Source organism: Agelaius phoeniceus, chromosome 8 (genome assembly GCF_051311805.1).
Source record: "Agelaius phoeniceus isolate bAgePho1 chromosome 8, bAgePho1.hap1, whole genome shotgun sequence".
In the NCBI taxonomy this organism is placed as follows: domain Eukaryota; kingdom Metazoa; phylum Chordata; class Aves; order Passeriformes; family Icteridae; genus Agelaius; species Agelaius phoeniceus.
In genome coordinates, this window is record NC_135272.1 from 37030983 (window position 1) to 37048168 (window position 17186).

Sequence of the window (17186 nt, forward strand, 5' to 3'; positions counted from 1 at the left end):
GCTCCGCGCCCCCCCCGCCTCCTCCGTTGACCCCCGCGCCTCGCCCGCCGATGGTACCTCCCGCGTGAGGTCTCCCTCAGAAATAAAACCTAAATACAGCGGAATTAAGAGATTTGGCGTTATTAACTAATAAAAGTTGATTTCCAGGCCTTGATCTGAAAGTTGTGACAAGATTTGCCGCTTTCGTGGGCATTTCTGCTCGTCTAATTAGCAGACGGGGGTAGCAGGTAATGTGAAGTGGAGGTGGTAGATGTTTGCGGTATTAATACATATTAGCATGTTATTAATATAGCAATATACAGTATAAATAAATACTGTATATTTCTATATACAATAACATGTATAGTATATTATAATATCTATGGTAATGTATAATATGTAATAACAATGCATCATGCGTAATACATAACATGCAATGCACACTTAATGTTAATATTAACATAATAAATATTGTATATTAATAGTAATATATTGGTGTAAATATACGTCAGCATACCACTATTATAATATTGATATATAATAATATATATATATAGTAGTATAGTAGTATCTGATTATAACCAAAAGGCATTATATCAAGAGATAGATAGAAAACATAATATATATAAAAAACATAATAAACAGGCACAGATTTGACATGTCCTTCAAAACACAATTTTATTGCTCACAGTTTATATCTCTAAGTCATCAGAACATTTTGGCACCTTTCATAAAATAAACTTGGTGCCTCAGCAAGGATGTTATTTCCAATATTTGCTTTGCCTGCTCCAAGACGCTTGAAATAATTGCTTTAAAAATTAATTTAATTGCATTTGTTCAGTTCTTTAATGCGTATTGCTCATAAATTCAAGACTCAACACCAACTGGTTTGGAAAACTCCAAAGTTTAGTTTCTTCAAATTGGCTTTTGGAAAATGCCAAAACTTGCGGTTTTTAGTTTAGTTTCTTCAAATAAATGAATAAAGTTTGGGTTTCATGGATTGTTCCTCATTATATATTATATATTTCCCTGCAGTGCCACAGCTCCCTGTGCTCACTTTCGTGGAGGTTTTTGAGGAATCCCCTCCTGCGGTGACTCTGAGGGGGATTGCAGCAGCTCCCCCCCTTCCTGGGATATGAACAATCCCCATAAATTCCACCCTAAGGACAGAACACGTTCTCTCGAAGCCTTTTAGGGATGAATCAGAGGGCACCAAGCAGCACCTAATGGAAAGGACATTCCCAGGAAAAGCCTGGGCTCCCCGTCACACGCTCTGAGGCGCGTGGCACCACCCGCACGTTTTAGGGACAAAACACCAACAATTCCTGCTCGGATCCCTGACGTGCTCCTGCCAGATGGCACCGGCAGCTTTATGGGAGGGGATTTGCTCAGGAAATGGGCTCCGAGGGCTGGGATTTGCAGCTCCAAGGGGAGGCAGAGCATCTGCCTTTTGTTGCTTTCCAAGGGGCTCCCCTTTGCTGCTGATGTTCGCTCAGTACCCCACCATTTTCCAATGGTAAAAGGTCTGGGGTGACACTTTGGGTTAAACACACAGGACAAACAGGACAAGGGGAACGGCTTCCCTCTGCCAGGTGGGATATTAGGGAGGAATTCCTGGCTTTGAGTGTGGGCAGGCCCTGGCACAGGGTGCACAGAGCAGCCGTGGCTGCCCCCGGATCCCTGGAGTGTCCAAGGTTGGAGCAGCCTGGGACAATGGAAGGTGTCCCTGCCCATGGTAGAACCAGACAGTCTGTAAGGTCCTTTCCAACCCAAACCATTCCATTCTCTGATGAAAACGGGCTGGAAGTGTTCAATAGACAGAGGGAGATGGATAAGCACGTGAGCACAATCAGCAGAGGTGTGCATGCCGTGCAGCAGGAAGCAGGAATTGCAGCCTGCAGGAAGCTCCAGCTCCATTCTGGAGTGTCACACGCCGTGCTTGCACGCTGCTGATTGCATTACAACGGCCCCACAATCAGCCACATGGGTCAAAAGTCCAAAAGACAACGTTATCCATGAGTATAATTCACAGTTTTCAGGCACTTCCGGCCTCAAGACAATATTACCATTCCTGACATTAAAAAAAGGTGTTTAAAGTATTTAAACTGAAAGGAATTCTTTACACCGAGGGAAGATCCTAGTGCTGCACCCACACAAGAGTCATTGCTCGTGTGAGGGACAAGGACAGCTCAGAAGTCATCTGTATTTAGGCCTAACTTGAAAATCACCTCATTAATTGGCACGTTGAAATGGATGAGTTTTCCCCAGTGGACAGGCAGAGCCTCGCAGGAATCCCAGCCCACAGTGGATCAGGACACAGATCCTGCAGCCAGCCGAGGGCAGGATGGGTGGCAAGGTCTGCACTCACACAGTGAGGGAGTGATTAAAAACCAAAAAACACCCAGAGATCCTCCAGGAGCTGCCACCAGAGGCTGGGCTGGCTTCCTCCTGCACAACAGGCACGTGTGTTCCCCTCTCCCAGCGAGCAGCCCGGCGTCCCCAGTGGCCACAGGAGCAGATTCCCAGGGCTATTTCTGGCTGGGACACGCAGGGCTATCCCACCTAAGGAGCTGCTCCCGAGCTGCTGCCCAAAAGAGGCCTGGAGAGCCTCTGGATACGCCACGCTCCTCTGCTATTCCCAAGCTTTGCCAGCAGCTGTCAGCTGCCTGCTTAATAAGCAGGAATAGGAAATGCAGCGAGTTCACAGCAGGGGGAAAAGTGTTCAGCCGGGTCCTTGCTCCATTCCAAAACCGTGATTTTCCTAATTTTGGACTTTATGAATCCGGTTTGGGGGGTTTTCAGTTATTTCGCTGTCAGCATAGGCTGCCATAATCACTTCTGGACAAGGAGGATGTTGCTTGGAGGTTTTTTGGCAGGAATCTTCTCTTAGGTTGGACTCGATGATCCTGGATGTCTTTTCTGACTTTAATGGTTCTGCGATTCCGGGCCACAGGAAATACAGGGATTGCTTCCAAATAAAGTCAAGTATGGCCATGACTTCTGAGTGTGAAAAAATTCACATACATCACAGAGAAATGTAGCAACTTCTCAGCTTGCATCCACACACGGATCCCTTCCGAGAAGAGCTCCCAGAATTAACCAGCACTGCCCAGCTGGACAGCAGGAACGAGCAGGAGAAGGCAGAGCTCACAAGGAGACCCACGATCTGTAACACACATCTTTATCCTCCCACATATTCTGCTCATTTCAGCACATCACCAGCCCTTTTATTTTTTTAATATGGCAGAAAACGCAGCAGTTTCATTACGAGGAGGGCTGTAAACATGTGAATAACAGCAGAATTTCTGCCCTAAGTACGTGCAGTGAAAAACGCCCTCCCACAGCATTGCTCTGTGCTTTAAAATGTGCACAGACAAGCGAAGCAAATCGTGCAGACACAGAACTTGGCTTGTAAATTAAGGCAGACTAATTGAGCTCTGCCTGAACTTTCTTCCCCTGAATCCTAAACAACCTGCCGAGCAAGTGCTCTTCCTTGGAGCAGTCAAGGTAAGAGGTATTTTTAGTTTGGAAAAGCAGCACTGGAGCTGTACAAAGCAGAAGGTCGGGTACACCAAACACTCCTTCTGTCGCTGCTATTTCTGTGAGCTGGGCTGATTCCTCTGAGCTGTGCTCCAGCCACCCCTTCCCTGGCTCCCAAAGCTGTGGAATGGCGGTGCCAGGAGGGGCTGGGGGATGGAATCATGGAATCACAGCAAGGGTTGGGCTGGAAAGACCCAAAAGCTCATTCCATTCCACCCCCTGCCGTGGGCAAGGACACCTTCCAGGAGACCACAATGCTCCAACCTGGCCTTGAACGCTTCCAGGGATGGGCACACAGGAGCCTGCTTGGCTGCAGTGGCCAAACACCTCCTTTGGAAACTGCCCTGGAGGAGAAAGGCTTTGCCTTCCTAACCTGAAAATACAGAGAAGAGGAGAAAATTATGTTTCTGCTCCTAGGAAGCTGAGGAGAGCTCAGGCACACGGGGATCCCAGCGCTGTGGGACCGAGGGGAGCCTGCACACCCAGCACCCATCACTGCTGGGCTCAGCTCCTGCTGGGCACCAAGCCCTCCTGCCTGAGCCCCTCTGGCTGCCACCCCCAGCAGCTCTTCCCAGGGTCATTCCTGGGGGAAATCAGGGGGGAAAATTATGAGATGTCTCCATGAAACAGCCAAGGGCCGAGAGCAGCAGTGCTGAGAGCACTGGGACGTGCCCAGTGGAACCTGCTGGGCAGGCTGGTGGCTGTCTGAGCAGAATCTGCTCCTCCCTGCCAGTTCCAGCTGCCTCTGGAGCTCACCCTTCAACAACCCCATTTAGCCTGTGTGTAAATCTAAAAAAAAAAAAAATATTGACTGTAAACCACCGTGCATTAAATAAAGTGACTCCACTGCTGAGCGCTGCTGTGCTGAACACACTAAAACTCCAGTACAAGCTAGAGTCCAAAGCAACAAAATAGTATGCCACTATCAATATTGCCAATACATTTTTCTCCATTCCTCTAGCAGCAAAATGCAAGCCTCAGTTTGCCTTCACTTAAGGAAGCATGCAGTACACCTCAAACTGACTGCCCCAGAGGTAAAACACAATCCTACTATCTCCCATAAACTGATCCAAAATGCACTGAAAAAAGGTAAGGCTCCAAATCATCTACCATACATTAATGACATCATAGTGTAAAAAACAACAACAGCAAAAGTGTTTAAGAAAAAACACTCGGGATAGCACCAACTGTGCTGCCACTGCCCGGCTTGGTGCCACCTCCCATGCTGGCACTGCCACACAGCCACAGGAACGGCTGGAGCAGGGCCTGCCCTGCCTGGCAGGAGCCAAGCTGCCGTGGTTTTCCCCCTGTGCCGCCTTATTTCAGGCTGGCTGTGCTGGTGTGGCAGCCTGTGGGCAGCAGGAAGGGAACACCTTAAACCACGGAGCGTGGGGAGCTCAGGCTGTGTTCTGTGAGTGTGGGGAGCTCAGGCTGTGTTCTGTGAGTGTGGGGAGCTGTGCTTCCCCCACTCCTGCTCCACTGCCCCTCCTGGGCAGCTCAGCCTCCTGCTGACCACCTCGCACAGCCACAGGCCCTGGTGCAGGGGGAACCGGGTCCCTGAGAGGGCACGGGGGTGCCAGCAGTGATGGGGACGCTCTGGCTCATGGAATGTGCACAGGAGCTCCAGGACCTGCAAGAGCCCTCTCGCAGCGGGCTGACTCCCTGCCCTGTGTCCTGAACAGCCAGCCAGCCCAAATCTGAGCTGCCACTGTCCCTGGGGCACTGCCACCAAGACCGTCCAGGAGACCCTCACCCCGTCCCGGTGCCCTGGGGAAGCCATGGTGGGGATGGAGCTGTGCTGAGCCCGGCTGGTTCTCTGCCTGCTGCAAACCTGCCCGTCCTGTTGGTGCAGCGGCACGGCCGCGGGGCCTGGGCCACGGCCAGGGAGCCGGGCTGGGCCGCGCTGCTGAGCCGGCAGCTCCGCAGGATCCGCGGCAAGAGCTGCCCAGCTGGGCCGCCTGAGTCACCCACATCATCACCCTGCCCCCTTCATCATCACCATCATCATCATCATCATCATCATCATCATCATCATCATCATCCTCAGCCTGCCTGATCATCCACATCATCACCCTGCCCCCTTCTTCATCATCATCATCATCCTCAGCCTGCCTGCCCCCCTTCTTCATCATCATCATCATCATCCTCAGCCTGCCTGATCACCCACATCATCACCCTACCCGGCGGCGTGGGGCTGCGAGAGACACTGCCCCCTTCATCATCATCATCATCCTCAGCCTGCTCACCTTCATCATCCTCACCCTGCCTGCTCACCCTTTTAACCCAAGAACAAATCTCTCAAATCTGCAATGTGGACTTTTCTGTCCAATTCCAAAATAACATTTGGACATATGAAGAATAAGCTGAAGAAGATCAGCTAGCTATTGTTCTAAAACTTCTATCTTGCTCCATGTATATTGCTGTGTTTTAAAGCTTTAAAGTCTAAGTCTTCTGCTGAGTGATATTACACACTTCTAATCAAACTACAGACTCATAATCCCAGTGTTATCAATTAATTTTGGAAGTTTTTTTCACGGCCTCAGGTCAAATACGGTATTTTTTTGTGGGTCTGTGCCCTTCAGCGCAGAAAGTTTAAAATTTTCAGCCTGTAGGATTCCAACAGCCATCCTCATCCTCATCCTTCCTACTCACCCTCCCCATCCTCATCCTTCCCGCTCACCCTCACCCTGCTCAGCCTGCCCCTCCAGCACGGAGCACAGAGTTCATCTGCCACACAAATAAAAAAGGTCCTTTTGTTCTATGGAGCACAAGGCAGGGCAGGAACGAGTGTAGGTTTGTTTTGGGGCACGGCCAAGGCAGGGCTGACTTAAGGAAGACACAGTTTCCCACCTGGCAGCTGCAGGAGAGTGAGGAGCAGGAGCTTGGCCGAGCTCTTGGCTGCACCCTGAGCCTGGTGGTGCTGGGATAACCCTCCTGGAGCAGGGATCAGTGCCACCCATGCCAGGCCCCTGGCACCCAAAGCCCTTCTCACACCAGGGACCTGTCCCAAACACGATCCAGCCCCGGTGCTTGGTTTTTCTTGTCCCTGCAGCTGCATTTGGCACAAAAGTGACTGAGCCAAGCCCTCTGTGCCAGCTGGGAGCACCCAGCCACTGCTGTTTGCCCATGGGGCAGCTCACCCAGCCCTCCTCATCCAGCCCCATCCTCCTGCCTGTCTGGGCTCTGGGAGGAGCCAGCCCTGCAGGACCCCAGGGGAACAGGGCAGATCCCCTTGAGGGGGTGCAGCGCACGGACTGACCCCGCCAGCAGCTCCCAGCGGGGATAAAGGGATCCCAGATCCCTTCATCCCTGCTGGGCTTCCCTGGGGCCGGCTTGGTGGGATCCGGGACCTCGGGGGGATTCTGGGCACAGCAGGAGCAGCAGCTCCGGGGCGGGGGTGACACCGCCTCTGTCACAGTGAGAGTGACACAGTGAGAGTGACACCGCCTCTGTCACCAGCGTGAGGGTGACACCGTGGGGGTGACACCGTGGGGGTGGCACTGCCTCTGCCACAGCACGGGGTTGACACCGGGTTTGCCACCAGCGCCAGGTTTGGGCTGTGAGCTGGAGCCGTTCCTGCAGCTGGCATTCCCAGGCTGGCATTTCCAGGCCGATATTCCCAGTCTGACATCCCCAGTCTGACATTCCCAGGCTGGCATCCCCAGGAGTTGAGCCGGGCACCGGCGGAGCCCACGCGCGGCTCCCGGAGCGCTCGGACCACGCGTGCCCGGGCGGAGCCGGCCCGGGTAAGGAAACGCGGGAGCGGGCGGATGAAAGGCGCCGAAAGGAGGTCACGGAGCTGCCGCTGCTGCTGCTGCTGCTGGCCGAGGCACCCCCTCATTAGGGTGATTACAGGCACCAGCTCTGCTAACGAGCGGCGTGGGCCGCCCGGCCCGCACGTCCCGAACAAGCCCCGGGGCTGTTGTGGCACGCTCGGCTCGGCTCGGCTCGGGTGGCAGCCGGGGAGGTGTCCCCAGTGCTCCAGCCCGTCCCAGTGCCCTGCCCTGCGCAGGGCATTCCAAATCCTGTAGGTACCGTGCGCCCCGGCGGGCTCTCTGTGCATCCTTGGGGTGCTCCCTCAGCCCGGAGCTGAGGAACGGGAATACTGAGGAGCAGCGAGCACCCAGAGCAGCCTGTTCCATGGAATTCACGGGGGAATGAATATTGAGGAGCAGGGAGCACCCAGAGCAGCCTGTTCCATGGAATTCACGGGGGGATGAAGGGGCTGGACATCGGGGCAGAGGTCAGGAGGCTGCTCACAGGCTGAGCATCCGGGGGCTGGCTCTGCAGCGCACACAAGGCACCGGCCCCAAAACGCCTGAGGAGGAGCTGTAGAGGCTTGGGATGTGTTTGGGAGAGCTCCTGCCCAGGAATCGAAGCTTTACCCGGATCCCACCTATCCCGCCTGGCCCCTGGGCTGCAGGCACACGGGAGATGCTCAGCCTGCAGCCCAGGAGCGGCAGCAGGCACAGGAGGCACACGGGAGATGCTCAGCCTGCAGCCCAGGAGCGGCAGCAGGAGCCCCCAACCCCTCCCCGTGCTGAGGATTCAACCCCGGGGGCTTCAGCCTCTGCCTTGTGTGGCTCAGGGGCCGTCCCAGGGCTGTGTCCCCGCGGCTGCTGCCTTGGATAAGGACACGAACGAGAGGGAGCTGCAGGGCTGACAGCTCTGATAAGGCACCGCAGGGAGGGCAGTCCCCAGGCTGGTGGCACGATGGCACCGTCCCCAGGCTGGTGGCATTGCAGGCCTCCCATCCTGTCCACGGCACAAGTTCATGGTCAAGGTCATTGGATCACAGAATGGTTTGCGCTGGAGGGACCTTAAAGACCATCTTGCTCCAACTAATCCTAGTTCTAATTATAAAATTATGCATATTGGGGGGGGAAAAAAGTGTATTTTCTCAAGAAAAAGAAGTCACCCTTGTTGAAGGATTGGCCTGACAGGTGCAGCTTCAGAAAGTGCTGGCAGGTCCTCATCCCCCCGCAGCAGGTGGAAAGCAGTGTCACCACGTCCCGGTGGCACGGTGACATGCAGGGGTGTGGGAGCCCCCAGCCCTGCTGCTGCCCCTCGGGACACGGCTGCTCCATGAGGCCGGGCAGGAAGCAGCTCCCTCCCTGCAGGTGCCCTGGGGCACGTGCTGCTGCATTTTTCTGCTTGTTTCATCACCTCTAATTCCTGCTAAAGAGCTTCTGGGCTTGGGGCACAAACCCCACATTCCCCAGGGCTCCCCCACTCTCTGCACCGCTGGACAGGTTTGGTGTGGAGGTGCCATCAGGATGGGATGTCCTGACCCCACCCTGCTCCTGCCTCCATCCTCTCCATGGGATGGTTTCTCACCCTTTTTCCTCTGGTTTTGCAGCCCAAGTGGCTCCCTGGGATGTTGGTGGCCCCAGCCTGCAGCCCCATAGTGGAGCAGGGGGGTCAGCACAAACAGACCCCAACCCCACTGCTCCCACCAGGCTCTCCACTTCAGGATCCCGTGGCTAAGGCTCGACTCACATTTCTGTTTTTCCTTACTGCAAGATTACATTTCAATCAAAAACCAAACGCGTTTTTCCCGCCGCGCGGGAGCCGCGGTGTCCGCGGAGCCCCCGGGTGCTTCCCCCGCTGCGGCCGCCAGAGGGCGCCAGAGAGACGGCGGCGGCGTCCCCGCCATGTCCGTGTCCGTGTGTCTGTCCCTGCCCTGGCCGTGTGTCTGTCCATGTTCATGTCCTGTCCCTGTCCTGTCCCTGGCCGTGTCCGTAAGTCTGTCCATGTTCATGTCCCTGTCCTGTCCCTGTCCGTGTCTGTGCGTCTGTCCCTGTCCTGTCCGTAAGTCTGTCCCTGTTCATGTTCTGTCCCTGTCCCATCCCTGGCCTGGTCCCTGTCCATGTCCGTGCGTCTGTCCCTGTCCTGTCCCTGGTTCCTGTGTCTGTCCATGTTCATGTTCATGTCCTGTCCCTGTCCTGTCCCTGTCCCATCCCTGGCCTGGTTCCTGTCCCTGTCCCTGTCAGTTTTTTCATGTCCCTGGCCTGGTCCCTGTTCCTGTCCCTATCCATGTCCCTGTCCCTGTCCCAGTCCCTGTCCCTGCCCCTGACCTGCTCATGTTGGACCCCAGGGCTGGAGGCAGCTCTGAAATAGGGTCTCACAAGCATTTTTAAAATATTATTTCTTTTAGTTTATATTTTTAAACCTGCTCTCAAATAAACACCTCCGTTCCATTATCTCCACTGCAACAACCATCAACCCCTGGGCTTCACTCCATGCTCCTTCCTCTTTGCTTTCCAAACACTCTTCCCACTCCACGCATTTCTAGGAGACAAAATGAACCCAGATTAATGATTTAACGTCCCCCCCGAGCTCCCTGCTGCCCACAGGAGCACCGGTGAAGGTCACTGTGAACCACCCCAGCTCCCTGGCTCCATGTGCATGGCTGGGACTGGTTTGGGGAGGGTCCAGCCCTCCCTCTGCCCACACCGGAGCTCTCCTGCACGCCGGGGAAAGGCAAGGGAAAACCTGGGAAACAGGGAACTTCCCTGCCGGAGGCAGCAGGGGGCTGCTGGCTGGGAGATGATTCCTTGTGCTGTAGGACAGTGCTCCCCCATGGAAGCGCCACTCGTGTGCTGCTTTATGGCCCCACGCTGCCGGTGGATGGACAAAGTTTGTTTTTATTTCAGTGCCGCTCTCCGTGTCCCCATGCCGGACTTTGCCCGGCCGGGTGATTCCCACCGGGGCTGCCACGTGTGCCCGGCATGCCCGGGGGGGAAAACGCCCGTGCCTGCAGGGAGAGGGGATGGAGGGCAGCGTGCAGGGCAGGGGAATGTCCCTGCCAGCAGCAGCACAGCTTTGTCACAGGAGCCGAGCAGGGACCGGCTGCGGAGCACCTCACAAAAGATATTCCACCGGGAAATATCCTTCAGCAAAAGGAAAAGATATTTCAGGTGTTTAGCCAGGGTGGTGGGGCATGGGTGATGCATAAAATCACAGAATCCTGGCGTGGTTTGGGCTGGAAGGGACCTTGGAGCTCACCCAGTCCCTCTGCCTTGGGGAGCAGGCAGGGACAGCTTCCCCTACCCCAGGCTGCTCCAAAGCAGCTTTGAGCACTTCCAGGAACGGAGCAGCCACAGCTGCTGGGGTCTCACCACCCTCACAGCCAACAATTTCCTCCTAATCTCTAATCTCCACCTCCCCTCCTTCACTGTAAAGCCATCAAAGCACTCCCAGCTCCCACTCTGCTCCCTGTTTGCAGAGCTCCTGCAGCCAGGGTGACCCGGCTCCCTCCCAGCGCTGTCCCAGCTCCACGGAGGGCAGCAGGAATGTGCTGAGTGCGGGCAAACCGGCGGGGATAAACACATCCCACATCCCCCAGCCCCCTGCCCTGCCACCTTCGGGGGAGACAACCCCCGGCAGGAGCCTGCAAGGGAGCTTGTGCCAGGCAGGAGGGAATGCCCGTGCCAGGCAGGAGGGAATGCCCTGCCAGGGGAGGGCCAGCCCTGCTCCGTGCCCGCCCTGCTCCGTGCCAGGGAAGGGCCAGCCCTGCTCCGTGCCGCCGAGCCGGGCTCTGGGCTGCATTCCCGTGCCCTTTGGGGCGTTGGGAAAGTTGCTGGCACCGTGCCCGGCTCCGGAGCCAAAGCCAGGCGGGCCCAGACTTCCCTGGGGCTGGCCAGAGCCAAACCGTGCCAGCAGCAGGGGTGGCTGCAGCTGAGCCCCGCTTCTGGCTCCGCCAGGGACAGAGGGACTCCAAGGAACACGGGGGAATTGTCTCCTTGCTCTTGCGCTGCCGGTGCTGGAGGGGACGTGGCACCGGTGGCGCCAGGGCAGCCGGGTCCTGGGGCGATCCCAGGCTCCTGCCCTGCTCCACGGGGAGGCAGAGCCGAAGTTCCCGGGGTGCCAGAGCCCGGGGGAGCTGCTCCTGCCCGGACTCTGCAGGAGCTGGGCACGGGGGCAGCGCGGTGACACGGGGCTGGTGGCACAGGGGGCAGTGCTGTGACACGGGGCTGGTGGCACCGGGGACAGGCGGCTGCCGGAGCAGAGGCCGCCCCTGGAAGGCGCAGGCTGGCGTTCGCTCTGCTCGCTGCCCGCGGGATGCAGCGGCTCCGGAGGGGCTGGGAACACTCGGTGGCCCTGGCACGGCAGCCTGGGGTGGCCCAGCCAAGGGACACAGCGGGATTTTCCACAGCACGGGATGGCCGAGGGGCCAGCGGGGCGGGACAAAGGTCCCGGGTGGGCCGGGCCGGGCAGGGAAACAAGGGAGAGGATCAGGGACAGCCCAACAAGGCCGGCAGGAGCCAAGGGACAGGGAGCAGCAGCTCCTGGCACTGCTCCGGGCTCAGGGCCGGGACCACCCCGAGGCAGCCCCGGGAAGGGCCCCGGTGCCTCCGGCGGGGATGGGGCTTTGTCACCTCTCGCTGACGCTGTTTGATGGTTGGTCTCATTCCCAAAAACTGAAATTAAACAACTCGATGCTCTTTCGTGCAGGAAGCACCTCCGCAGCTGGCCCAGACGTCCTCCCCCGTCGAGGGCTCCAGCGGGCATCTCCCACATCCCTGGGGTTAACCCATTGCTCCCCAAGCTGCCTCCGGCCTCCGGCAGCCCAGTGAGCATTTGGGGTGAGGATCTGCCAGGGAAGGAAGAGCTGAGCCCCTCGGCAGAGCCCGAGCCCCCCTGAGCCCCGACCCCGCGATGCCAGACACGGAGGGGAGGGCAGGCCCAGCCTAGAGAATGATGAAAGTCAGGATTAAAGGGCGGGGGGGGAGCAAAACACCCCGGCCGCTTTTGGCAGGCGATGAAAGGAAGGTTTAGCAGCAGCTGCCAGCTGGGAGCTGACGGAGGGACAGCTGCGGGTCCGGCTTCATCCCGGGCCGAGGCACCGCACATCCCCGCACGGCCACCCCCTGTCCCCGCAGCAGGAGCGAGGGAAACGGGAATCCTGCGGATCCTCGGGAAAAGGGAGAGCGGGAAAACTCCGCGTCCCTGCTGCTGCTGCTGGGGAAACGGGACAAGGGAAAACTCCCCGTCCCTGCTGCTGCTGCTGCTGGGGAAACGGGACAAGGGAAAACTCCCCGTCCCTACTGCTGCTGCTCGGGAAACGGGACAAGGAAAAACTCCCCATCCCTGCTGCTCGGGAAACGGGACAAGGGAAAACTCCCCGTCCCTGCTGCTACTGGGGAAAAGGGACAGCCGGGAAAACTCCCCGTCCATGCTGCTGCTGGGGAAAAGGGACAGCCGGGAAAGTCGCGCCCGGCCGGGAAAGCGCAGGGCCAGCGCAGTGTCAGAGCTTTCAGGGCTTTGCTGCCGGCCCCGGGAGGGACAGAAGAGGCTTCAGCTGCTTCCCAGCTGCCCCCATCCGAGACAGATTTAGCTCAGGGCCGGCACAGATGGGGCTGCGGGGCCGGAGCCACAGGCAGAGCCCTCGAGCCCTCAGTTGCTAATAGAGATAGAGCAAATTAAGCGAACTTAATTCGGAGGGTCACCGCACAATGCCCCCACCTGTTTCGCTGCGCTCCGGCCATCTGCCGCCCCTGCACCTGATGCAAAAAGGGCTTTTCTCGCTTTCCCCCGACGCCGTGGGCTCCCTTGAGCCGTGTCGGGTCTCACCAGCAGCAGGATGGGGCAGGGCCGGGCGGGGGGACAGAACAAACCCTGGGAGTTCCCTCCCGGAGCCGGCACAGCCGGGGGGCACAGAAATCACCCTCTGCATTCTGCTGCAGAAACGCTTTGATGTGCCCCTGAACGTTCCCGGTTGGACAGGACATGGAGCAACCTGGGGTGCTGGGAGCTGCCCCTGCCCATGGCACGGGGAGGCACAAAACCATCCCTGGGGTCCCTTCCAGCCCAAACCATGCCAGGATTCTGTGATGTCCCATTTGCCCACGGCCAGCTCAGGGGCTGTGCAGGAGGTGCACGGAGCCAGCATCACTGTGCTGTGGAAAACAGCTCCTGGTGCTCAGGAGCTGCAGGAAAACACTGACACAACCAAACTTCAAAGGACACTTTGCCAAAACCTCCGTGAGGGACCACCAAGGGTCCTGAGTGCAGCCTGTGGAGCCGGTGGGAATGTGCCAGCCCACAGCCAGGTTGGGAAAGAGCTCAGGCTGTGGGAGGATGGAGGGGTTTGGGTGCAACAGCTGAGAAAGCTTTGACACAGCAGCCATCAGGAGAAGTCCTGCCCGGAGGTCTCAGGGCTGACACGGGACATCTGGAGCAGGAGCAGCTTCCTGGAGGAGCACCGAGTTCCTGGAAAGCTGCAAAGGGAGAGAGCACAGAACCACAGACCAGTTTGGGGTGGAAGGGACCTTAAATCCCACCCAGTGCCACCCCTGCCATGGGTGGACTGTCCACCCTGGGGCCTTCCACTGTCCCAGGCCGCTCCCAGCCCTGCCCAGCCTGGCCTGGGACACTGCAGGGATGGGGCAGCCACGTTGTTTCCTGTGCCAAACACTGGCCCTGTGTTTGAAGTTGGTGAGGCTGAGTCTGAGCACAGGGGAGCTCCCTGCAAGGAGCACTGCAAGAGTGCAATCCCTGTGGGGCAAAGAACAGCATCCATCCAAGGGGGAATTCTGTCCCACTGCCCCTCACAGGTGAGGCCCCACCTGCAGAGCTGCCCCAGCCCTGGAGAGAGCCCAGAGGAACCCATGGAGCTGCTGCAGGGCTGGAGCCCCTCTGGAGCCAGGCTGGGACACCTGGGGGTGCTCCCCTGGAGAGGAGAAGGATCCAGGGAGAGCTCAGAGCCCCTGGCAGGGCCTGGAGGGGCTCCAGGAGAGCTGCAGAGGGACTGGGGACAGGGGATGGAGGGACAGGACACAGGGAATGGCTCCCAGTGCCAGAGGGCAGGGATGGATATTGGGAATTGTTCCCTGGGAGAGGCTGGGATGGAATTCCCAGCTTTGCTGTGGCTGCCCCTGGATCCCCGGCAGTGCCCAAGGCCAGGCTGGATGGGCTCCAGGGCAGGGTCACTGTCACGGTTCCATTCCCAATCCGGGTCCCGGTCCCAAACAGGGCCAGGCCCGGCCGGACTTGGCAACTTTACGGGCGTGGTCTCATTTGCATGAGCCAATGGGAGCGGGGTATGCAAATGAGGGCGGCCGGGGCGGGCGGGGCAGCGCGCGCGGGGCGCCTTTGTGCGGCTCGGGCGGCGGGGCCGGAGCGGCCGCAGCGGCCGGAGCGCGGTGTCCGCCCCTGTCCCTGTCCGAGCCCCGAGCGGCCCTGGCCCCGTGATGACTCTGGAGGAGCTGCCCGGGGAGCGCCGCGCCGCCGGGAGGTGAGGCCGGGGGGCGGCGGGGGCCGGGCGGGGAGCGGCGCGGGGTGGCCGGTGACGGCCGGTGTGTCCCGGCGTGTCCCGGCGCAGGATGGAGCAGGCGGGGGACGCGCTCGAGGAGGTGCTGAGCAAGGCGCTGAGCCAGCGGAGCCTCACCCTCGGCGTCTACGAGGCGGCCAAGCTGCTGAACGTGTGAGTGCCCCCCCGTGCCCGTGCCCGTGGCCGCCGGTGCCCGCTGCCCGGTGCGCCCGCGGTGACGGCGGTGCCCCGCAGGGACCCCGATAACGTGGTGCTGTGCCTGCTGGCGGCCGAGGAGGAGGAGGCGGGGGACGCGGCGCTGCAGATCCACTTCACGCTGCTGCGGGCCTTCTGCTGCGAGAACGACATCAACATCCTGCGCGTCAGCAACCCGGCGCGCCTGGCCGAGCTGCTGCTGCCCGCCGCGGGCCCCGACCCGCCCGCCGACCTGCACTGCGTGCTCGTCACGGTGAGCCCCGGCTGCCACAGCGGGGGGACAGCCACGGGTCCCCGGCGCCGCTCCGGACCCCCCCGAACCGCCGCGCCCGGGGCTCGAACCCGCGGCCTCAGCTGCCGGCGCCGGGGGCCCGCGGTGCCTCCCGGGGACAGCGGCTGCCGTCGCCCCTCGTTTGCTGTGCTGTCCCCGTCTTCCTCCTTTGTTTCTCCCCTCTTTCTCCTGTTCTGTCTTTTCTTTCCTTAGTTTTCCTCTTTCCCCCGTTCCCTCTTTATTTTCCCCCCCATTCCCTCTTTATTTTCCCCCTTTTCTTTCCCTCTTTCCCCTTGTTGTTCTCTCCCTTCCCCCCCCACCTTTTATCTCTCCCTCCTGTTTTTTTCGCCCGTCCCTACTCTGCCCCAGAGTCCAAAGCTAAACTCCTCACATGCTCCCAGGCCTGACTTGTTTGTTTGCCTCGCCAGCAATTTAAGATGATTCACGCTCCTGCTCTTTCTGCCGTGCTCCCCCCCACCCCTCCTCCCCGCGCCGCTCTCGGGTTGTTTTTGCTGCCGTGCCGGAGCTTTTTGCCGTCCCCTTTCCAGAACCCGCAGGCGTCGCAGTGGAAGGACCCAGCGCTGAGTCAGCTGATGTGTTTCTGCCGGGAGAGCCGGTACCTGGACCAGTGGGAGCCGGTGATCAACCTCCCGGAGCGGTGACCCCGGCCCGGCTCTGCCGCCGCCGCAGACTCTCTCGCTCAGGAAGGAACTCCCTGCCCCGGCTCCGGGAGGGGAGGGAGGGAAAATAAAACCCGACAGCAGCAACAAAAAAGAAAAAAAAAAAAAAAAAGATATAAAATGATAAAGCTAAAACTGATGTCATTTGGGGGGGTTTGGCTGGAGCTGAGCAGCGTGGGAGCTGAGGAGAACAGGGATGAGCCCAGCCCGATGCCCTCCCCAAAAGTCCCCTCACTCCTTCTGTCCTTAAGTGCCACTTAAAGTTCCTGCTTTAAACACCTTAAAGAGCAAACGAGGTTAATCGAGGCCTTTTGCCAGCAATGTTGTTGTATTTTTGGGATGTAATTCTCACGTTTTTATGCTAAGATATATAATAATAATAATAAGTTATTTTCTGATATCAACGGAAAAATTATTTATACTTGGAGGTTTGAGAACCGAAACGCCCTCGAGCAGTTGGTCTGCAACCACGAATCTTCTCCCAGCTGGCTGCAAAAGCAGCACCATTAATATAATTGTTTGAAATTCGAGTGTTTTCTGGGGTTATGGTGTTCTTGTTTTGTGTTTTCTTCTTTTTTTTTTTTGAAATAAAGTGTAAAATCAAACCTTTGGCCCGGGCTTTTATTTCCTCGCTCCACGAGTGCAGACACAAGGGCTGAGCAGCAGCTGCTTCCTCCTCCTGGCCATGGGCAAGGTCCTGTTGTGCAGCTCCAGTGTGGGTTCATTCCCGGCCCCTCCCAAGCAATTAAAGGCTGAAGCAGCCCATGTGCTGCAGGAAATGTTGGGAATGCTATTTATTTATTTATTTAGTTCGTTAGTTTGAACGCTGCCACAACGGGAGCTAAAAAAAATAAATAAAATCTAACAAAAAGGGGCTTTGCTGCCGAGGTTTCTGTGCTCCTGCAGCTCCTCCTTGGAATCCTCATTCCCTGGGGGAGGAGAACCTGGCCCGGGGTTTCCTTGCAAAGCCCCGGGATTTGTTTGCACCTCCCGGGCTCCTCTTCACTGACACAGCCAGGCTGGCACAGGTGGCATCTCTGCGTGTGGCAGGACAAGGCCACCCCTGCCTGGGGCCAGCAGTGACACACGCTGTCCCCCCAGCCCGGGCAGGGGGAGCCTGGACCTGTTCTCCCACTCCTGGGATGCTCCAGCACGAGGCCACCCTGTCCCTGTGCCCAGCCCAGCTGCCACCCTGTGCCCGGGGACACTGCAGCAGCAGCAGCACCAGATTTATTTCTCCAAGCTC

At 58.0% G+C, this 17186-nt stretch overlaps 1 protein-coding gene across 1 annotated transcript; it reads left to right on the forward strand.

Annotated features, from left to right (window-relative positions):
• The first annotated feature begins 14578 nt into the window (after positions 1 to 14578).
• Positions 14579 to 16470, forward strand: GADD45A (growth arrest and DNA damage inducible alpha). The gene is made up of 4 exons (XM_054638009.2): positions 14579 to 14758; positions 14846 to 14947; positions 15029 to 15242; positions 15809 to 16470. Exons 1-4 carry the CDS (start codon positions 14715 to 14717, stop codon positions 15920 to 15922), a joined length of 474 nt encoding a protein of 157 aa, XP_054493984.1. The 5' UTR covers positions 14579 to 14714; the 3' UTR covers positions 15923 to 16470.
• The last annotated feature ends 716 nt before the right edge of the window (positions 16471 to 17186 follow it).